At 42.7% G+C, this 18,317-nt stretch overlaps 1 protein-coding gene across 1 annotated transcript; it reads right to left on the bottom strand.

The window, feature by feature from the left end:
- Positions 1-2,732: 2,732 nt before the first annotated feature.
- On the bottom strand, positions 2,733-13,972 carry zgc:113054 (uncharacterized protein LOC541322 homolog). The gene is made up of 11 exons (XM_047584189.1): positions 13,731-13,972; positions 12,792-12,981; positions 12,610-12,701; positions 11,783-12,015; positions 11,446-11,682; positions 11,282-11,356; positions 10,978-11,194; positions 8,796-9,004; positions 7,781-7,853; positions 5,288-5,405; positions 2,733-3,255 (listed from the first exon to the last, which is right to left on the bottom strand). The coding sequence occupies exons 1-11, from the start codon at positions 13,744-13,746 to the stop codon at positions 3,060-3,062; spliced, it is 1,656 nt and encodes a 551-aa protein (XP_047440145.1). The 5' UTR covers positions 13,747-13,972; the 3' UTR covers positions 2,733-3,059.
- Positions 13,973-18,317: the final 4,345 nt, after the last annotated feature.

The following is an 18,317-nucleotide window of genomic DNA, read 5'->3' as shown; positions in this document are numbered from 1 at the left end:
CACACACACGCACACACACAGGTACAATCACAAGAGAACACAAAGGGCTAATCAGGCTTGATGCAACCCCTCGTGATCCAAATGAAACAGCCGTTACTACTCTGTGTCGGCGCTTTTGTAAAAAGAAAGTTAACTCAATTAAAAAGATGCAAACTTTGAATTAATTTTCTGTCTTTATTCACGACTAGAAGACAATCTGACGTGTGAATTCACCTCTCGATGACGCGCGCGTGTGTGTGTGTTTGCTCCAGCTCCCTGTTTGTTTCACAAAGCTCATCATCTAAAGTCACATTCCCAAAAAGAAACAATATGCACGGCCCCCTCTTGTTGCTGTAACAGATTTACGGAGTTCACGAGTGTTTGCATGCCAGCAGTGGATGGCAAGTTAATACTGACATCTGGTCCTGCATATTTTTTCCTCATCATTTTGTAGTTTGTCAGAGGATGGTGCATGTCAGATAATCTGTTTGCAATCTGTATTTCTACTTACTTTTTATAATATGTTCACAGTACCTCAATCAATCATTGTGTATGTTTTTGCTCACTCTCTGTACATAGGTTCTATCTGCTATAAAAACCAGCCTGTACCACACCTCTTATGTACCACACTATCAATGCTACAGCAACTTACTGCTGACTGACACGATGCTAAACTGCATTTTGTTTCTCTGCACCTGCACATGCATAAAGACAATAAAGATAAATCTAATCTAATCTAATCTAATCGCCTTTTCATTATGTCTTTGCATCTCATACTAATCCGTTCATTGTGAGGCTCACAAGCATCATTTAAAGTCATAGTTTTCTTTTTAATTTCATATGTCGGAGGTAAATCTTCTTATTGGGCCTCTACACGTCTCGCTTGATAAACCAGTTTCCTGACAGCTCCACTTTAAGGCGGCAATTTAATACTTTCTTCATTTTAAAGGACATCTCACCTTTTCTTTGGGCTTTCAAATCACCGCGTTTCTTTTTTGCCATTGCACAGCAGTCCCACCTCTAATGATAGCATCAGGGGGCCCCAGCTCAATTTATAAGGGGGTAACATTTCATCTTTGACCACTTAACTGAGTGGGCACATAACAGGACGCTGTAATCCGTCAATAAAAGTGTATTGATATTGTCAAATGTTAATATGTCATCCATAAACCCTTGGGTCCTCTTGTCACCGGGATGCAGCCTGCTCAGCAGCACACAGCGCCCCGTCGTGTTGTTCCGCATCGACCCGGGTCTCCCTCTGAACGGCTGCCGCTGTAAAACGCCGCGCGCCGTGACAGAGCAGAGCATTAATCAAAGTTGATTTGAAGTGCGAGGGCCAAAGTGCCTTTTTCTGCTGGAGAACTGTTTAGCACAACATCGCTCCGTACAACAGGGTCCCACTCTTCAGTGTAATGGTACCAAAAGGAGGTCATAAATAATGGATTCAAGATCACTTACACCTCATGAAGCACGCTATGGCATTCACGGGATCATGTTTTTGCTGCTCAAATTATGTGTTTGACTCTTTCGGCTGCAATTGTAAAGGAAAACAAGACCTTGGCAAGAGGGCTTTGAAAGAGTTTAATACGGTGCAAAACAGGACGGCAGAACAACAGTTTAGACACCGACGGCAGCGAACGGCCGCGAAAACGCGTTACAGGTGTTGACTATTTTGCATCATGTGGGTTGAAATGAAACACGTTTTACTGCGTTAGTGTCAGAAATAACCAGAGTGTGTGTCTATGCTTTAACGGAAATCTTGTTGGTCTTAAGTAAATGCAAAAGGTTATTTGCATTTATCAATTCCATGTCTCAAATCTCCTCTTGACAACTGGACATAATTACATTTTGTTTTAATGCATTTGAAATGTAACTGTCCACTATCAACCCACATTTGATTGAAAAATACATTTATTCAGTTTTTCTTCGAGTCCCACGTTGAGCTGTTTGCACACTAGAATTGGAGGAAGTGTTCCTTCCATTAATCAGATCACATAAGTGCAACAGCGAAGTGTTACTACCTTTAAAGAACGTGTTAGCCCCTTGTTGTAACTTGTGTCTTTGTTGGAGGTGCTGCAGGGGGGGCCCTGTCTTCATACTGCCCCTCAGTGGCAAGATGATGAAACAGCACGCGCACACACACATGAAAAAACTTGCCCTCCTGTGACAAATACTGAAAACTCTCGCTCTCATCGGCACCAAAGTTTGGTATTTTCGCCACGAAACACGAGGATAAGAATCCCAATAATCGTGAATGTGCCAATGCAGCCGGAGATAAACAGAACAGAGCAGAGGAGATGATCAGATCTCACTCCATATCTTAATGGGATCCTCTCACACGCCATTCCCATTAATGACCAATCCCCCAATTATGTAAATCAGAGAACGGTCAGTAACAGTGAGAACTTGAAGTCGCTCACATAAACACCAACAGTGTCACGTTGCAGAGGGCGCTAATTGGCCGCTACTTTTCGTATAATTGCAGCGACTGGGGTCACATCCTCGACTAACCTTCCCTTTGAGTATTGTTTTTTTTCCCCAGCACGCAAACAGTTAATGAAGCAATTAAGATGGCGCTCACAAGCACCACTCGTGGGGACCATTAGGGAAGAAAGAGGGGCAGAGCGGGGGGGGCGCCGTAACCCTGCGCACGGTGCACAGGAGCCTAGAAGTCAAGGTGTGAATGGAAAGCTGATGGCTTCAAACCAACACATTTCACTTAAGATGCAAAAAAAAAAAAAAAAAGAAACACATTCACTTGATATGATTTTATTCAGAGAACTTTTGCTGGAATGTATTTAGCTGCGTTATGTATCAAACTGTCTATCCTGGGCTTCGCTGTAATCTTCTCAGGCTTGTAATTGATTTCAAATACGTGTTGAGGTAAAGGAAGTTCAGCGCACCACAGCAGCAACACACAGGACAGCAATCTGAACCTCTACAGGACCACATCCAGCAGCATTTAACACCGCGGTGAATGTGTCAGAAGGAGTGCCACCTATTTCTTTAATCTAAGAAACCACAGAGAGTGAAGAGGAGGAGAGAAAAAAAAAAGTTTCCATCTCTTCATCTACCCCTTTCTACCACAGACTTTGCCCACCCTCTATGACTAAGTTATGCCCTGTCATGTAGTCGGAGGCGTCACATGCCAAGTAGACCACTGCAGCTTGCAGGTCTGTCACTTGAGCCAGTCTACCAGCAGGGATATCTGACAGCCAGCGCTGCACCAGAGGCCTCAGCTCCTCCGAGTGGATGAGAGGGGTGTCAACGATCCCCCTGAAAAGAGAGACAGACAAAGTGAGTGGGGGAGAAAGAAAGAAAGAAAGGAAGAAAGAAAAAAAAAGCCACAATGAAATCAGAAGGCATCACAGTTCAGAGCCAGGAGTGACAGCGTCGTGTTTCAGAGCCACCACCGCGGTGACAAAAATAAACCCAATTATCCTCTGAAGAAAGGCCGTGGCACTGCATCTCTGATGATATTTACTCTGGGACTTTAATGACTGGCACATCTCAGGGGCACGAGGGGACGTCAGGCTCGTAGCTTTTGGTTAACTACTCGTTATAAACGGATCTCTTTGTATTAAAAATACTTGATGCTGAAGGTGAAACGTACCTGAAAACAAATTATGCTTTTGGTTTTGTCTCATATCACAGAGCTTGAATAAATATTGCAGAAGTTGAGTTACTAGTTGATCATTAATTCAAAGAATGGTTCATTCTTCTCAATGCATAGGTCTCCAACAGGCGACCCCTAGGGGGCCCGCGGAGGTACTGCAGGAGGGTTGCAAAATCTTTGGTTGATTAGACTTTTTTTTAATTTCCCCCCCACAAATTTTCTTTAAATACATAACTGATATCTCAATACTGAATGCAAAATGATAATAATAATGTATATTTATAAATAGCACTAGGTTAGGTCAGTCTGGGGGGTCGTTGGCCTGAAAAACATTGAAGACTCCTGACATACTGTGTTATTTTCAACCTATTTAGGTTATTATTATCCCCTTCTTCATGATTTAAGTTCCTTAGACGTAAGAGGAGACGCTGGCTGCATGCTTGACGTGATAAAAGGAGGTCTTTTCCTATTTTTGTGTGACAGGAACGTGGTTCAGTTATGGTCGTCTTCGTGTATTCTCAGCTGTGGGAAGCAGCCAATCGTATCATAATCTGTCTTTGTCAACACTATAATGTTTTTCTGTTGCCACTTCTGTGTGTTGAGGTGTAATTACAATATACTCTGATACTTTATCAGTTTTGTGTGATTATTCACGTCTGCAGTGTTTTCTTTTAGAGAATTTCCACCACAGGACGTCAACATTTCCGGTTTCCCCAAACACAAGACGACTTCTGACTTCCTGCACAAAAGGTGTGACAGTGACTAAAAGCCACAGGGGCCGAATCCTTGTTCAGCGCATCCCGGTCGCCTTGATATAGAATTCCAACATTTGGCTAAATTAGCACTTCCAAGGAGCGTGTGACACCTTGGTTAACATATTCCACCTCAATTATATTTCTCTTCAGCTGCCCCGTTATCTGGAACCTTTTCCTGGCAATCAGAGGTACTGTTTTCCCTCAGCCAATTTTCTAGATAATGCAGCTTATCACCGCTGCGGCTAAAGTTGCCAATGGAATCAGGCTCCAGTCAACCTCGCGAGCGCTAATTGTGTCCCTTTTTTATGCATATTTACCGACTGTCACTTCAAAGAAATCAGCGGCCCATTGAGACACCCGGTTAGCGAGGGGAGACAGAGAGAATTGCTTCTTTGCAAATTAAAATTAGCAAACAAGCTGCCGATAAATAAAGCAGAGTGTGTGTGTGTGAGTGAGTGTGTGAGGGCTTTGTTCTGGAGCTGTGACTGGGCCTGGTTCGCCCAGTGCCACTGGACGGATTTGCTCAGGGACGGTTGGGGCTAAGAGATGCTCCACTTAACACTCACCCCCCATCACCACCACCACCACCAACAACACACATCCCTCCCCGTGTTCTCCTCCTTTCTTTGCTGCTGCTCAGCTTCACAGACAAATAGATACAAACAAGCCGCTATTGTCGGGGCGACACTTGGAGTGAGGTTGCAAATTCGATTCCCTAATCGAACGGAACAATTAGAGCGAGCGTTCGGTTGATTCATCCCTCAAGACGTCATCTAATTAAGCACTGATGCATTGTTTGAGGACTTAAATTAGTGCATCGTTCTCAAACGGGGCTCATTCTATGGACGCTAATCACCACCTCCTCCTCCTCCTCCTCCTGCAGCTCAATCACTTGCATCCACACAAAAAGAACATGAAGACGAGACGCAGCACTTACGGTGAGATGCAGTTGACACGCACCCCTCTGTCAATCCATTCAGTTCCCAGGGTCTGAGTCAGTTTGACAACTCCAGCTTTGGACGTGTTGTAGGAAAGCTGCTTCTGAGGATGGGGCACTGCAAGAAAATCAGCATTTTGCACCTTCATTCCACCAGCACCACACATTTTAAACATCAGTTTGGTTTATTTATACCCATTAAGAAGAAGAGAAAGTTCTTAAAGAGGGCTAACAGCCTTTTACCCTTTATATTTCAGCTCATGCAGTTTTTCTTCTTTTTTTTTTTTTTTTTTCGTGCATCCTACATAAAAGCTCTTCCATTAGCTGCTGGGGACTCTGCGGATGGAGCCATGTAAAATTAATTGCTTATAATGTCCGGTTATGCTCTGTCCTCAGCAACAAAGGCAGGGAGCCATTTGTTTGCCTTGACCATCACAGATGCTGCACGCTGCATGGGATGCCGGGACAGGGGCTCATTTTGTGCTGGTTGATTAATCATCACAAGGAAGGCTCCAAGTTACATACAACTTTAGTAGTTAACCCCATCACCCGCCGATCTGACTGCCAAATGGCTTCAGTGTGAGACCGCGGATGATAAATACCGGCCAGCTGCAGAGAAGGCAGAGACCGTTCCTGGGGAGAAAAAGAGGCTGCAGCATCCACACATACACATCGTTCACAGCATAGGAGGAAAAAAACGTGCAAGATGGAAGTAAAGTTATGAAAAACTAACATGTTAAAGGGTGGGACAAATCGTAGCTGAGAGGAGGGTTGAGTGGGATTGTGCAGGGAAGAGGAGGAGGAGGAGGAGGAGGAGGAGGAGGAGTGTGGCCAGATAGCAGAGGAAGGTAAGGCCGGGTTGGGCTGGGCTGGATAAGGGAAGGCTAGGACCTGAGAGGGGAAGAGGAGGAGCAGAGCCCAGGGCTTACACGCAGATTGAAGGTGAAATCCGACTTATCAGGACAGGAAACACAGCTCAAAATGCCTAACAGCGCTAATCCTCGCTCAAGACCTGATGATACGGCCCCAAAATACCATTCAGAAAATGCCTTCATCCTTTAAATAAACGTGCATTGATGTTTTTCGCCGTCTTAAAGAGCAGTAATCCCCAGAGAAGGGGGGAAAAAGGAGGCAGGAGAAGAGCATTCTCCAAAGCCCTCTTTAACATTCACCCGGCCTCTTATTGCCCATTTCAAGAGGGTGAAAACATGCTCTTTATCAGGCGCGCCTTTACATCTTAAATTCTTCTGGGCAGATAAGGAGTTCAAATGATGCACTCTGTTCCCAGGACGGCGCTGCTGTTTTAATGGACGTTACTATATCTCAGCCGAGATCTGCACAAATCCCTCACTAAGGTCATCACGCTGCCACAAAATCATATTAGATATCTCCTGTCTGAGAGTCTGTGATCTCAGGCTGGCCATCATTCAGAAAGAAAAAATAAATAAAACACAGAGGAAGGAAGGAAGGAAGGAAGGAAGAGGAGGGGAGGGGAGGGGGGAGGTGTTAGCGGGGTACACTTTATTCAGCAGATGGACAAAAAGCTGTCATTGTGCATTTTAATTGGACATTTACGGCCGTATTTTGGGGCTACCACTTGGCCAGAACAGGTCCCATCTGATTACACATTATGACAATATTATAACAGATGTCCAGACCAATAAAGTAAATTCCTGAAGGACTGAGCGTAATGTGAGTAATTGATCATTTTCTTTATGCTGGCCTCTATTTACCAGCATGCTCCTGTTTTACAGATTGCCCCTGCAGTCGGGACTGGGGCCCATATGGCACGGAGCTTTACTGGCGGTTTGACTATACTGCTGATGAAGTGTTGCTGTTCCTCTGGAGGAGGAACCTGTTGGAGGAGGAGGATCATTACACCGGCGCTGCAAGTGACTTACAAGGCTTTTTCTTTTCTTTTCTTTTCTTTTTTTACCAGGCTCTCACTAAACTCTAAAAGTGTCTTCCGTTGTTCAAACATGGCCGCTGGCACAGGCTGGGGTTCTGCCGCTGCACAGGAACAACCCCTCCCCTACCAAGTTGGACCTCAGGTTGCCTTCCACATCCTCCAGACAGCTCCGCAGAGACGGGATGTTTATTATGATGCAAAACTGCCTCCGTGAGACGCAATCACAACACCTCACGTATGCAGGGGATGCGGATGCTCCTCTATACGGCGGTTTAACTGGGGGAAAAGTCGCACGAGGAGGAGAAAAGCTCTCTAATCCTGCTTTTTTAAACGTGAAGGTTCACCTCAAGTTTCTCATAAAAAAGAAAGAAAATAATTCTTTCTTTCGGATGATAAAACCTATTTAATGTGATGTGTACTCCTGCACATACGTACGCCACAAATGTATTTAACTCTCCATTCTCCCCCTCCTCCTCCTCCTCCTCCTCCTCCTCTCGGCCCAACTCTCCACGCCAAATGGAGAGATTAAAAGCAGACATGGAGGGGCTCCAGAGAGAAAGTGGAGAAATGGAATCATCACTCACCTATTAGACTGGCCATGGAGGCGGTGTTGATAATCTTGCCATATCCTTGTTTCAACATCACTCGACCTGCTGCCTGAGGCAAAGATCCAGAGGGGAAGGAGACACATTAAACACCTTATTATTATCATTATTATCATTATTATTATTATTATTATTATTATTATTAAGGCACCGGTACCGTGTCATAGTAAAAACACTTTAAGCTGCAGACCAACACGAAAACACAGCGGTTTATCTGTGGTTTACTCGGGCGGATTTTAAAGGGGTCGTGCATATAGACGTCTGACAGCAACTAGATAATTTAGAACTAAATTTAGTTACTCCGAAGGAAATCAAGCTGGTAGGACGTTCAGTAATTAGGTCGTCTACTTCTGATGGAAATAGACTGCTGAAGGAAGGAATACGTGATCACTTATGACGGAAATGTCTTTATGATATTTTAACACTGAATCCAAAAGAAAGTTTGTTTTTAAAGCATAAATAAATAAATTATTACTTGTCACAAAGCTGCGTATGAGGCAGTGTTGCCATATGTACCATAATTATTCTATTTATATGATTTTCTACATGAAAATCATATATATGATAGTAAAGCAGTTGTTTCATTCAAATGTTTATTCCTTGTTCAGTGCACATAGAATAATCATTTTAAATGAACTGTCCTAGCCTGTGATTTTCTTCCCAAGTTGTTTTAGTACAAAATATAAACATTTTAAAGCAACAGTAGGATATTTCTTCATTTCCCTCTTGGTGAATTTGATCTCTGCTTCATGATTTTTTATTTGCATTGAAAATTAATACAAAAAATAACGTGTTTTCATAAATATTTGTGCAGAGTTTCATGAAAAGCATTTTTTTTTATATTCTACCTAAACATAAACCAATTGGTTGCAATTATTCTGCAGCGTTTGTCACGGCTGTTTGTGACTAATGAATCCCGCTTCAATTCATTTTATTTTAATATTTATAGTTAACAACACTCGTAAACTGTCTCTGGCTTTAACATCTTACACACCTGGCAGCACATGAAGGTGCCCCTCAGGTTCACACTGAAGGTCTGGTCCCACTCCTCCAGACTGGTGTCTTCGCTGGCAGAGTTCATGTTGATGCCGGCGTTGTTACAGGCGATGTGGATCGCTCCCCATTTGGAGACGACGGTGTCGATCATCTTCTGGACATCCTCTGGTTTGCTGATGTCAGCTGTGATTGCAATGGAATTGATACCTGTTTTAAAAAAATAAATAAAAAGCAAAGAAAATAATGGTTGGGAAAGTTAATAAGACACGTTTAACGATTATATTACATTAAATATACAAAAAAAAATACAGAAAAAAATAATAAAATGAACAATGTAACCTCAAATAGGGTTATTTCATCCTGGAAGAAGAAAAAACACGTTTCATAAGTCATTTTATCCTTTAGTATGCTGCCCTCTGGTGGCCCCAAATAATAGAGCGCTCACGCCTCAAAACTTAACATTTAACTCAAATTTTAAATACACTGACCCAGCTGGAAGGTATTTATGCTAGACGTGCTTATTTTTTAACATTTAACGAATCCTCACAGATTCACCAATGTTAAGATGCAGATCCAAGATGACTGGCTCTCATCTGCAGCTTGAAACTGATCCTTCTAAAGAGACACTTAATGAAATGTAGTGTTTCAAATGAGGCGTGAAATCTCATGCAGGAAGAATTTGGTGTCTCATGTAAGAATCATGTAAGAGCAGTAATTAGCTAACAGCAGAAAAACCTGCCACTGGCAGACTCCAAGCTCAACTTGACTTTACATGTGCCGACTACGACATGTGACGAACCTGCACATTCTCTCGTAACCGCACCAAATGAGCTGGTCAGTAAAGATAGAGAAGTAATACTTAAAACATGTTTAAGTCAAGGAAAGTGCGCAAATGTTTCCATATTTTTAAATGAATAAATGAATACCTTTGAAAATGGCCGATACTTTTCCTCTTTGATGTTTGAATTTAACAATGAATTAAAAAAAAAACACACACACACTACAGGCCAAAAGTTCAAAATAAACATGATTATTATATAAAGAGTAACTTGGTAGAAGACACTTTTACTATAATTATAAGATATTTGAGTTTTTCTTTCTTAGACTTTGCTTAAACAACAGCACGGCCTGTACGAAGCGTTCCTTCCACAAGGGATATTTGCATAGAGACACTCAACAAGACAAAGAGTTAAAGTGACTAATTCCTTTTCCTTTTGCACTGAAGTTGTGACTCTTCATGTAACTCATGCTGGTTTTTAAGAAAGGCATTGGGTAGAGAAACTTCCCAATGCGCCTGTAGTGTAGATGTATTCTGGGATGTATTTACTCCTTAATCAGACTTTGCTTTTATTTAGAAGAAGTAACAAAAAATAAAAAACAGTTTGCATTATTCACTTTAACCCCCCTTTAATGCCTCTTATCTGCCATGATGTAGTTAAACCCAGAGGAGGTTACTATGAAGAAAGAAAAACTCCACAAGTTTTAGGCGTATCACGTATCAAAAATATTTGTAGACCACACAGAAGGACAGAGATGGTCGTCCTCATTTATGTGGGAATTACTGACCCTCCAGCTATTGAAGACCACTGATGTCATCTGAGAGGTCCACCTCTGTAGAGGTCCACCTCTACATGAACGTTGAGCGTAACTGCTTCATTCAGTACCACAGGCAGTGGCCTAATGTCTATATTTGTACATGTGTAAACAATGTTGTTATGTGTATGTTTACAAGTATCTGTAACAGCACATATGTTCTGATGTTATGTTTTAATGGTATAAAATACCTTCTATGTGTTTTTCTAGTATTTCTTATACATAAACTTCTTGGAGTTTTACCACATAAGGGCAAGTTACCATATATGGTGCCTTCATTGACCTTGATTTTCTAAATGAAAATTAAAATTTTAGAAAAATTTCACAACAGCAAAAAAGTCTTGATAGGTCCATATTATAGATTTTCTGGTCTGAACTGAAATCCAAATGAACGAATGGTACACGGTCAGACCTTCACAATGAGGAGGTGGGGCCCAAAATTTCGAACGGCGCCACTGATCTCCAGAATAATAACCAGCGTTTGGAAACCTGCCACTCCTCCAATCTGAACCCTGATGTTTGCGTTTCATCTGGTCTACCCCGCCAGTCGGACTTTAAACTGAGTAAACTGTGTCATCGGTCCGTACCTTTGAGAAAGAGCTCGTGAGCGACTGTCTCAGCTTTAACTTGGTCCACGTCCACGACGGCCACCTTCGCTCCAGCCTCGCCCAGAGCGTGGGCGAACGCCCGGCCTATGCCTTGTCCAGCACCTGTCACATAGGCCACCTTTCCATCCAGGCGCATCCGGTCCAGGATGGAGCGCCCTTTGACCCCGCGGAAAACCTCGTCGTCCGTTATCTTGAACTGATGGAGCAGAATAAAGCAGCGGGTGTTATCGGTGAGAACGACGCCGTCGCTAAGAGGACGTCACCTCAGTGAGCTGAGCTGTACCTGAGACTGTGAGCCTTCAGGGGCCATAGACACCCGACGGATGAGACTGAGGCCGTCTCTAAGAGGGACGATGACCTTTGAAACAAGAGAGGCACCTTTAAAACGTGAGAAACATAAACCAGTGAATGAATGAATGAATGAAGGATGGAAGCTTTGTGTGTTACCTGCTCCACTCGTGGATCATTGGAGATGAACTGGTTGAAGTCTCGGAGCGCCAGCCCGTTGCTGTCTTTGCTATCTTTAAGGTAAACCTTTGCTTTGAACAGAGAGTTGTCGACACAGAGGACTCCTGCCAAGCTCAGCATATTATTGTCCAGGATGAAGTTGTAGTAGTTGATGTAATTACTCTTGTCAGCATCAATGAAGACCATGTCAAACTGCTCCCCGGCTGCAGCCAGCTCCTAGATGGGACATAACATTATTACAAAACTGGCCACGTGTCTCACAGTATGTCATGGAGAGTCAACCCCCGTCCTCCCGTCCCCCCACCCACCTCCTCACCTTCAGACTCTCCATGGCACTCCCAGTCTTCACAGTGATCTTTTTTCCATGTGGAGACTTGTCGAAAATGGGCTGAGCAAACTCTTTGAGGTATGGTTCGAGCTCGCAGGCCACTAAGTGACCGTCCTCTGGGAGGCCCTCGGCCATGGACAGAGCTCCGTAGCCGGTGAACATCCCGATCTCTAGGACCCTCTTGGCGTGACTCATGTGGATCAGCATCTTCAGGGTCTGGCCTGCGAAGAAAGAACCCACCAGACAGCAGGTCATCAGCAGGTGAGGACACACTGATCAGGCGTAACATTATGACCCCCTTCCTAGTATTGTGTAGGTCTCCCTTGTGGTATCTCATGAGTGAATGGACATGGACCTTCTGAGGGGGTTGGATGTTGGATCCTCAAGCGTTTTAGTGTGTGTCTGTGTCAGGCTGCATCCTGCTGCCATCAAGCAGTGTCACTGTTATGGGGTGGGGGTGTCTGGTCTGGTCTACATGGGTGCTAGATCCACATGAATGAATGCCAGGTCCAAAAGTTTCTCGGTCAATTTCAAAGCTCCATACTTTTTCCAGATTTCTCTGACTATTTACTTGAATAAATAGCTGTGTGTCGTGCAAATAACTTATGGAATTAGTCATTTGTTTTCATTATTCTGAATATATATGCTGTTTTGTCACCAAATAAAAGATTAAAGCTAAGGTAATGTAGCTCGTACAAGACCAAACCCAGATAAATTCAGTGCACTTCATTATTTTGTAAGTTGCTCATGAAGTAGTGGTCTTAATGTTGTGGCTGATCAGTGTGTAATGGCAATGAGACACGTTAATGTCCAACCTTCAACGTGTCCAGTGATGCACTCCTTGGGAAGCCGGAACATGGTCTTTCCCTCTTTGTGGACTCGATCCCAGTCATGAGAAATAGTTTTTCTAGAAGTAAATCAGAGTTAATTAAGCGTTTACATTAACTTTGCATGTTTCTGGTCTGTGAATATTGATGCGTAGGAGGTGAAGACGTACTTATAAAGCTCCGCCAGAGGTTCACTCTCCTGTGTGGTCATTTTCTCCAGGTAATCATCCAGGCCGCTGGAAATCTCCAGAGCTCTTTGCAAGTGGCCGATCAGCTCCTCTGGAACGGTCCCACATGCTGCAGCGATGTCCCGCGCTTTTGTTAATAGATCCACAATAACCTCCACTGGGGTGTCAGGAACTGGGGAATAAAAAAATAAAATAAAATCTGTGAATCAGCCATTCTCCCTCCTGCCTTTTCATGCAGGGGTGCAACTTTAAACACTAATGTTTTCTCAGTTATCTGACTTATTGACGCAGATATCATTCATCATGTGGCTGATGGTGGAAGCAATGATTCCCCCCAGACTAACGCCAATGTCACGTCTGTCTGTTATTTTTATGTGAAGCCATGTGTAAAAGTTCAACAGGTCTCTGGTTTAAAAGCTATAAAAACTACATTTGCTATACACAAGAAAATTTACAGTGTAATGTAAGTAAAAACACACAGGAGTCCACAGGTGAATGGAATCTGTGACTGTGGTGGATAAAAGTTACATACGTCACGCATAATTCAATAAATACATACTTTAACAATAATAATAATAATAATAAACATTGGATAAAACGCTAAACGCTTTTTTTTAGCCCAGTCCAAGGAATAAAATGTCAAAATAAGAAGCATGTCAATAAAAAACAACACACAAGCTGAGATTTAAAGCAGGAATTCTACATTACAATGCATTCGTTTTCTCTAGTGTACCTAATGTTTTGGCACCATGCTTTATATTTGGTCCGTACACGCGCACTGACTTCACAGTGAACTCCTCGCGTGACGCTGAATGAATCCTGGAAAACTGAAATCAGGACACTGACTGAGGGGTTTCTCACACATCCCCGCCGCGCAAGTAAACAAGTAAATAAATCGCCAACAACAAATGTTTCTCTCACCTTTTTCGGTTGACATGCTGCGCGTTGATGGGCGGGACGGTTTGTGCAGCCGGTAGTCACGGCGGTGGTGGTGGTGGTGGAGGAGGTGGAGGTTAAGGAGTTTGTGGGGAGTTTATGAGATTATATCACAACTGGTGCGACAAAGCCTGCGCTGAGTGAAGCTGGGGGCGGTTGCAGGGTTGGGGGAGTGACTGGTGGCACTTACGCAACTCGAGAACGTGCTCTTTATCCAACAGCACGCTACACGTAACCGCCCCTCGTCTGCAACCGTGGATTTTCATAACTCCACAACGACCTCGCAATTAAACGGGGTTTCCCAGGTGAACGCGCAGCTGTCAGGGGCCAGGTGAGAGGGCTCTTTGGTCGTGGGGCTTTAGCTGCTGCGCAGTGAGACACTGGCCAGTGAAGTTCCAGGAATAGTGAGGACTATTTATAGCCGTGAACCCGGTGGTCCATTCAGCTTCTCAACACTTGTGTTCAAACTTACTCTAGTATTTTAGGAATCACATTCATGGATGCTCTCCATTAAGGTGCGGCTGTTTATCATTTTACCTGTGGCCAATGCCAGCCCTAATTCAACCGCTGCACCTGACTGAAATTAGTAAATAAATAACAAGCCAAAGAATTTATTTTACACTCAAAGCTCAGCAAATTTCCCACAAGTCCAGGAGGTGCAAATATATATTCATTCATTCATTCATTTTCATAACCATGCACGGGGTGGGGTACATTCCGGATAAGTCTGCAGGCTGACATGGGCCAAATATTATACCTGTAGGATTCTTTATTTGAGAGAATGAGCCAATATTGCATATCTCGCAAGTGCATTTACAGGTAAATGTCAAGGCTGAATTAGTGCCCAGAAGTGTTTCCAGTTGGTGGATTGAGACCAACAATATCAAGGCTTCACATACGTTTGCAGCCGACATGTACAAATGCAGATTTTCTTGAATAAACAAATGCACAAGTATAATATTTGGGTTTCATTTGTCTGAAATCCCTTTAACACCACTACTTATTTTTACCCACAATTAATGCACATGCATGTGTAATTTGAACCCTGGCCAGCCGCTACTGTGGGATACCAGGAAGTGACTGAATAGTAAAGTTGTGCAAGCACAGAGGGTCCCTTTTAAACGGCCTCATGGCTTTCTTTAGATTTACTGTCCATGTGATCTTATGTCTTTGAGCAGTAGGTTACATAAGCCACTTGTTTAAATGTGGTAGCAACAACTCATCTTCTTCTAACAGATAAGTCCATGTTAATACATCTCCACTTTTTCATTTATCCTGTCCTATTTTTTTTTTTATGTGAAACTGAGCGACTGTGACCAACAGGTCTCCATGTCTGTGATCAATGAAGCCCAGGTCTAAGTCTAAGCCATGTTCAGTAAATCGTCACGCTTTTCGTTTCCTCCATCAAATTTCTCAGCTGTCAGCAGCTGCCTTGAGGCGGTGCAATTATCTTTGATTTACTGCTTCAGGAAAAAAACGTGTCAAAGAATTCCTTTGCACTTGTCTTTGGTTTTGCCAAGATCTCAGTAACTGCACTACCTGATACACTTCAGACGGTTTTCAGTTCTGAGTTTGTAGAAATGACCAATTAACCCTATGCCTTTTTACTTTCTTTTCTTTTATTTATGGTCACTTATAACACAGGCAGCTATATGACGCTACTTGTTTAAGGTTTTCATAGTATCCTATTGACTTGGCTGGTTTGTAAGGTATCAGGTTCTGAACCCAGAGGCGTGGACACGCAGGTACAGAATCCGCTTATTCATTTCAAAATTCCAAAACCCAGGCAGAGGTACAAAAGTCAGAACTCAGGTCAAACGCAGGGCCACACTCAGAGCAAGGAATGCTGCTACGTAAATTAACAAGACGAGTGACATCAGTGACACCGGCGGGAAACTAGACAGGAATACAAGGATGAGACCAGGCTGGAAAATAAAACAGGAAGTGGTGAAGACGACAGGAGGACCCTGGACTTTAATGCTAAGGGGTCCTGACATAAGGCTCATGTACTGTACATGTCTGGATCAAGGTTCTCAGTCATCCAGGTTATGGTTTATTTTATTGCAGCTTCTTCCGTTCTGACTGACTGGTGGGGAGCTGTGGACAGACTTTGTCCCCTATGTGTCCTCCTTCTCCTTCGGTCAAATCGTTGTTGTTTAATGATGTGCTGAAGCATAGAAGTGATCACCGCTGATGAGTCTTCTCTTGCATTTAAAAAAGGTTTATTGCATGAAAGAACAATGTCAAAAACCAAATCTGAGGGAGCTTCTGGTGCCAATTGTCGAATTCCCTCTCGTTCAGCTTCTACACTCTCCTTTCACAGAGTTTCTTTCCTCCAAGAATTAAACATCATGAACAAAAAGTCTTCTGATCCTTTACTGCTGGTATTTAAACAACCATCAGCTGATATTTTTACAACTAGCACTTAACAACTAGCAGCTATTCAATAACCATTAAGCTAATCCTTTTTGGACAATAAACACCTTAGACAAACTTTGGAGGAGGACAATATACTGCATCGTCCATCCAGTGAGTGAGAGTGTAGGCGTCAGTGAATGTAGTCCCATCAGTCAGAGTCAACTTTTAAAAATAACACTCACGGTCTCAGAGCGTGAGTGTATTAGAATATTCTCTAAAATATGTGTTTTCCTCGTCCATTCTTGCCAAAATAGTCCATTGAAATATGCTAATCCGTATTTACAGGCTATAGTGTTTGAGATGTTTTGCCTCCGGCTAAGCCCCGCCCCCTTCGAAATACGTCACTGTTTACAAACTGTGAAGGAGTCTATAGGTGGCACTGAACTACTGTATCTGCGCGTTGTATTAGTTTATGGACATTATATCTTTCGATCAATAAAGTTTGTGTCAAACACAGAGGAATGTCTGAAGACCCTGTGATTGTAACACACACAGCACTAATATCTGGACCCAGCACGGGAACAACATCTCAGGGACAAGTAGTAAGCTAGCTCCTACAACCAGTGTCTTCAGTCTTAAGGTGTGAGCAGGAGTGAAACTTTATTTGGTCAGATGTTTAAGACTGTGTTGTAAACGGACACATACATAGACGGTTTCACACACTGGGGGAGTCTTGGAATAAAAACCTCATCATAGTATCTTCAGCTTAGCAGTGGGTGCAGCAAATTTAAATTAAAACCCTGGAGACTTTTATCTTTTATCGGATTTTAGACAAGACACAACAACTGGATTTAGACAAAACCGGAGTTCAGTTTTGACTTCTAAGTCTGGTCACGGTGTGAAATGTCCTTATTGCTGAATAATACCACAAGCAAGGACAAACGACGAAATGCTCCTTTTATGTGTTATGTGTGTATTTCAGTTTAATGTGTGCATGCATGTGTGCACAAAGAGTGCTGCTAAAAGCAATCGCTAAATCTTCCAAAAACAACATATATTTTATAATTCTTGTATATTTTCAATGTTTTGTCAGTATTAGTAATTTAACTTTAGCTTGTAAATCTTTGTAAATAGCACTTTCTTTGCACTTTTTTGTATATATTTGTGCTTTTTTGCACTGAAAAGGAGAAGCTCTCCAATCTCTTTGTACACTGTATAATGACAATAAAGGCTATTCTACTCTAATGCTATATGTCAATCTAGGAAAACAGTAATTCTATTAACTGCACATGGTTCAGATTGAAAACTTTACATGTTATTGTTCCGGTGTATCTTTTTATCCTAGCAGCATAAACTCAACTACTGAAGTTGTCACACTCGCCCCAAATCTCATGGCTCCAGCGCTGGTGTTGGGTTTCACACCTTTATCTTCTCTCTGAATTGACATTTGAGCCCCGTCAAACTCGTTTTACGAAATGTATGTCTTGAAAGCGGCGAGGCTGTTGGAAAATTGCCGGTAAAACAGACACATGTATCAGATGTCCAAGTCCAAGTCCACCCCACTATTCTCATTCTTATGTTCTGGGGACATTCCAAAATTGCACAATATGTGCATCTCACTGGAATTAGGGAAGAGTCACGGGTAAAAGCGGCAAATGTTAGCGATTGATCTGACGTTTGAACTGCGGTCAACAGGTGTCTGTTGTGACATGCATTTTAATTCCAACCAAGCATCCAGATCTCTTATCTCATCCAAAAAACGCTTTGCACCTGTATTTGTTTGACTGAGTCAATTTCTAATGAGAGAAGTCACATTGATTTTAATTCGCCTGACGTGGCTCAATTATTATCCCTTTGTCATTAGTCTTCCTTGAAGAAAGGAATCTATTTCATGAAGGTGTGACTCTGGGCTGACGTACTTCATATTTGGCAGCTACTTCCAGGCAGGAGAAGAAATAGGCAATGTTTAGGAGTTTAAAGCTGCAATGTTGTCTTTCCACCGTGGATGTGAGTCTTTTGGAATAAAGATGTTAAGTTATTCAGATAAGGATCCTCAATTTAACAATTAATTAGTTAAGTAACCTCACCTTGCCAGTTACACAAACTTGTTGCATTGTATAAGCACATACACATGTAATGACATGTGAAGGGTTTGCTCCTCCCTTGCAGGGGCATCCTCGCCACTCTTTAGTGTATTTAAAGCCTCCTTGTCAG

The sequence above is a fragment of the Mugil cephalus genome, chromosome 4 (assembly GCF_022458985.1).
Source record: "Mugil cephalus isolate CIBA_MC_2020 chromosome 4, CIBA_Mcephalus_1.1, whole genome shotgun sequence".
NCBI classification, from domain to species: domain Eukaryota; kingdom Metazoa; phylum Chordata; class Actinopteri; order Mugiliformes; family Mugilidae; genus Mugil; species Mugil cephalus.
This window is presented reverse-complemented; position numbering and strand designations above follow the sequence as displayed.

Excerpts from the sequence above, each read along its gene's own strand:
- zgc:113054 (XM_047584189.1), bottom strand. Across the intron at positions 12,702-12,791 it reads CCTCTGGCGGAGCTTTATAA|AAAAACTATTTCTCATGACT; the intron begins GTACGTCTTCAC and ends ATTTACTTCTAG. Across the intron at positions 12,016-12,609 it reads CATCACTGGACACGTTGAAG|GCCAGACCCTGAAGATGCTG; the intron begins GTTGGACATTAA and ends CTTTCTTCGCAG.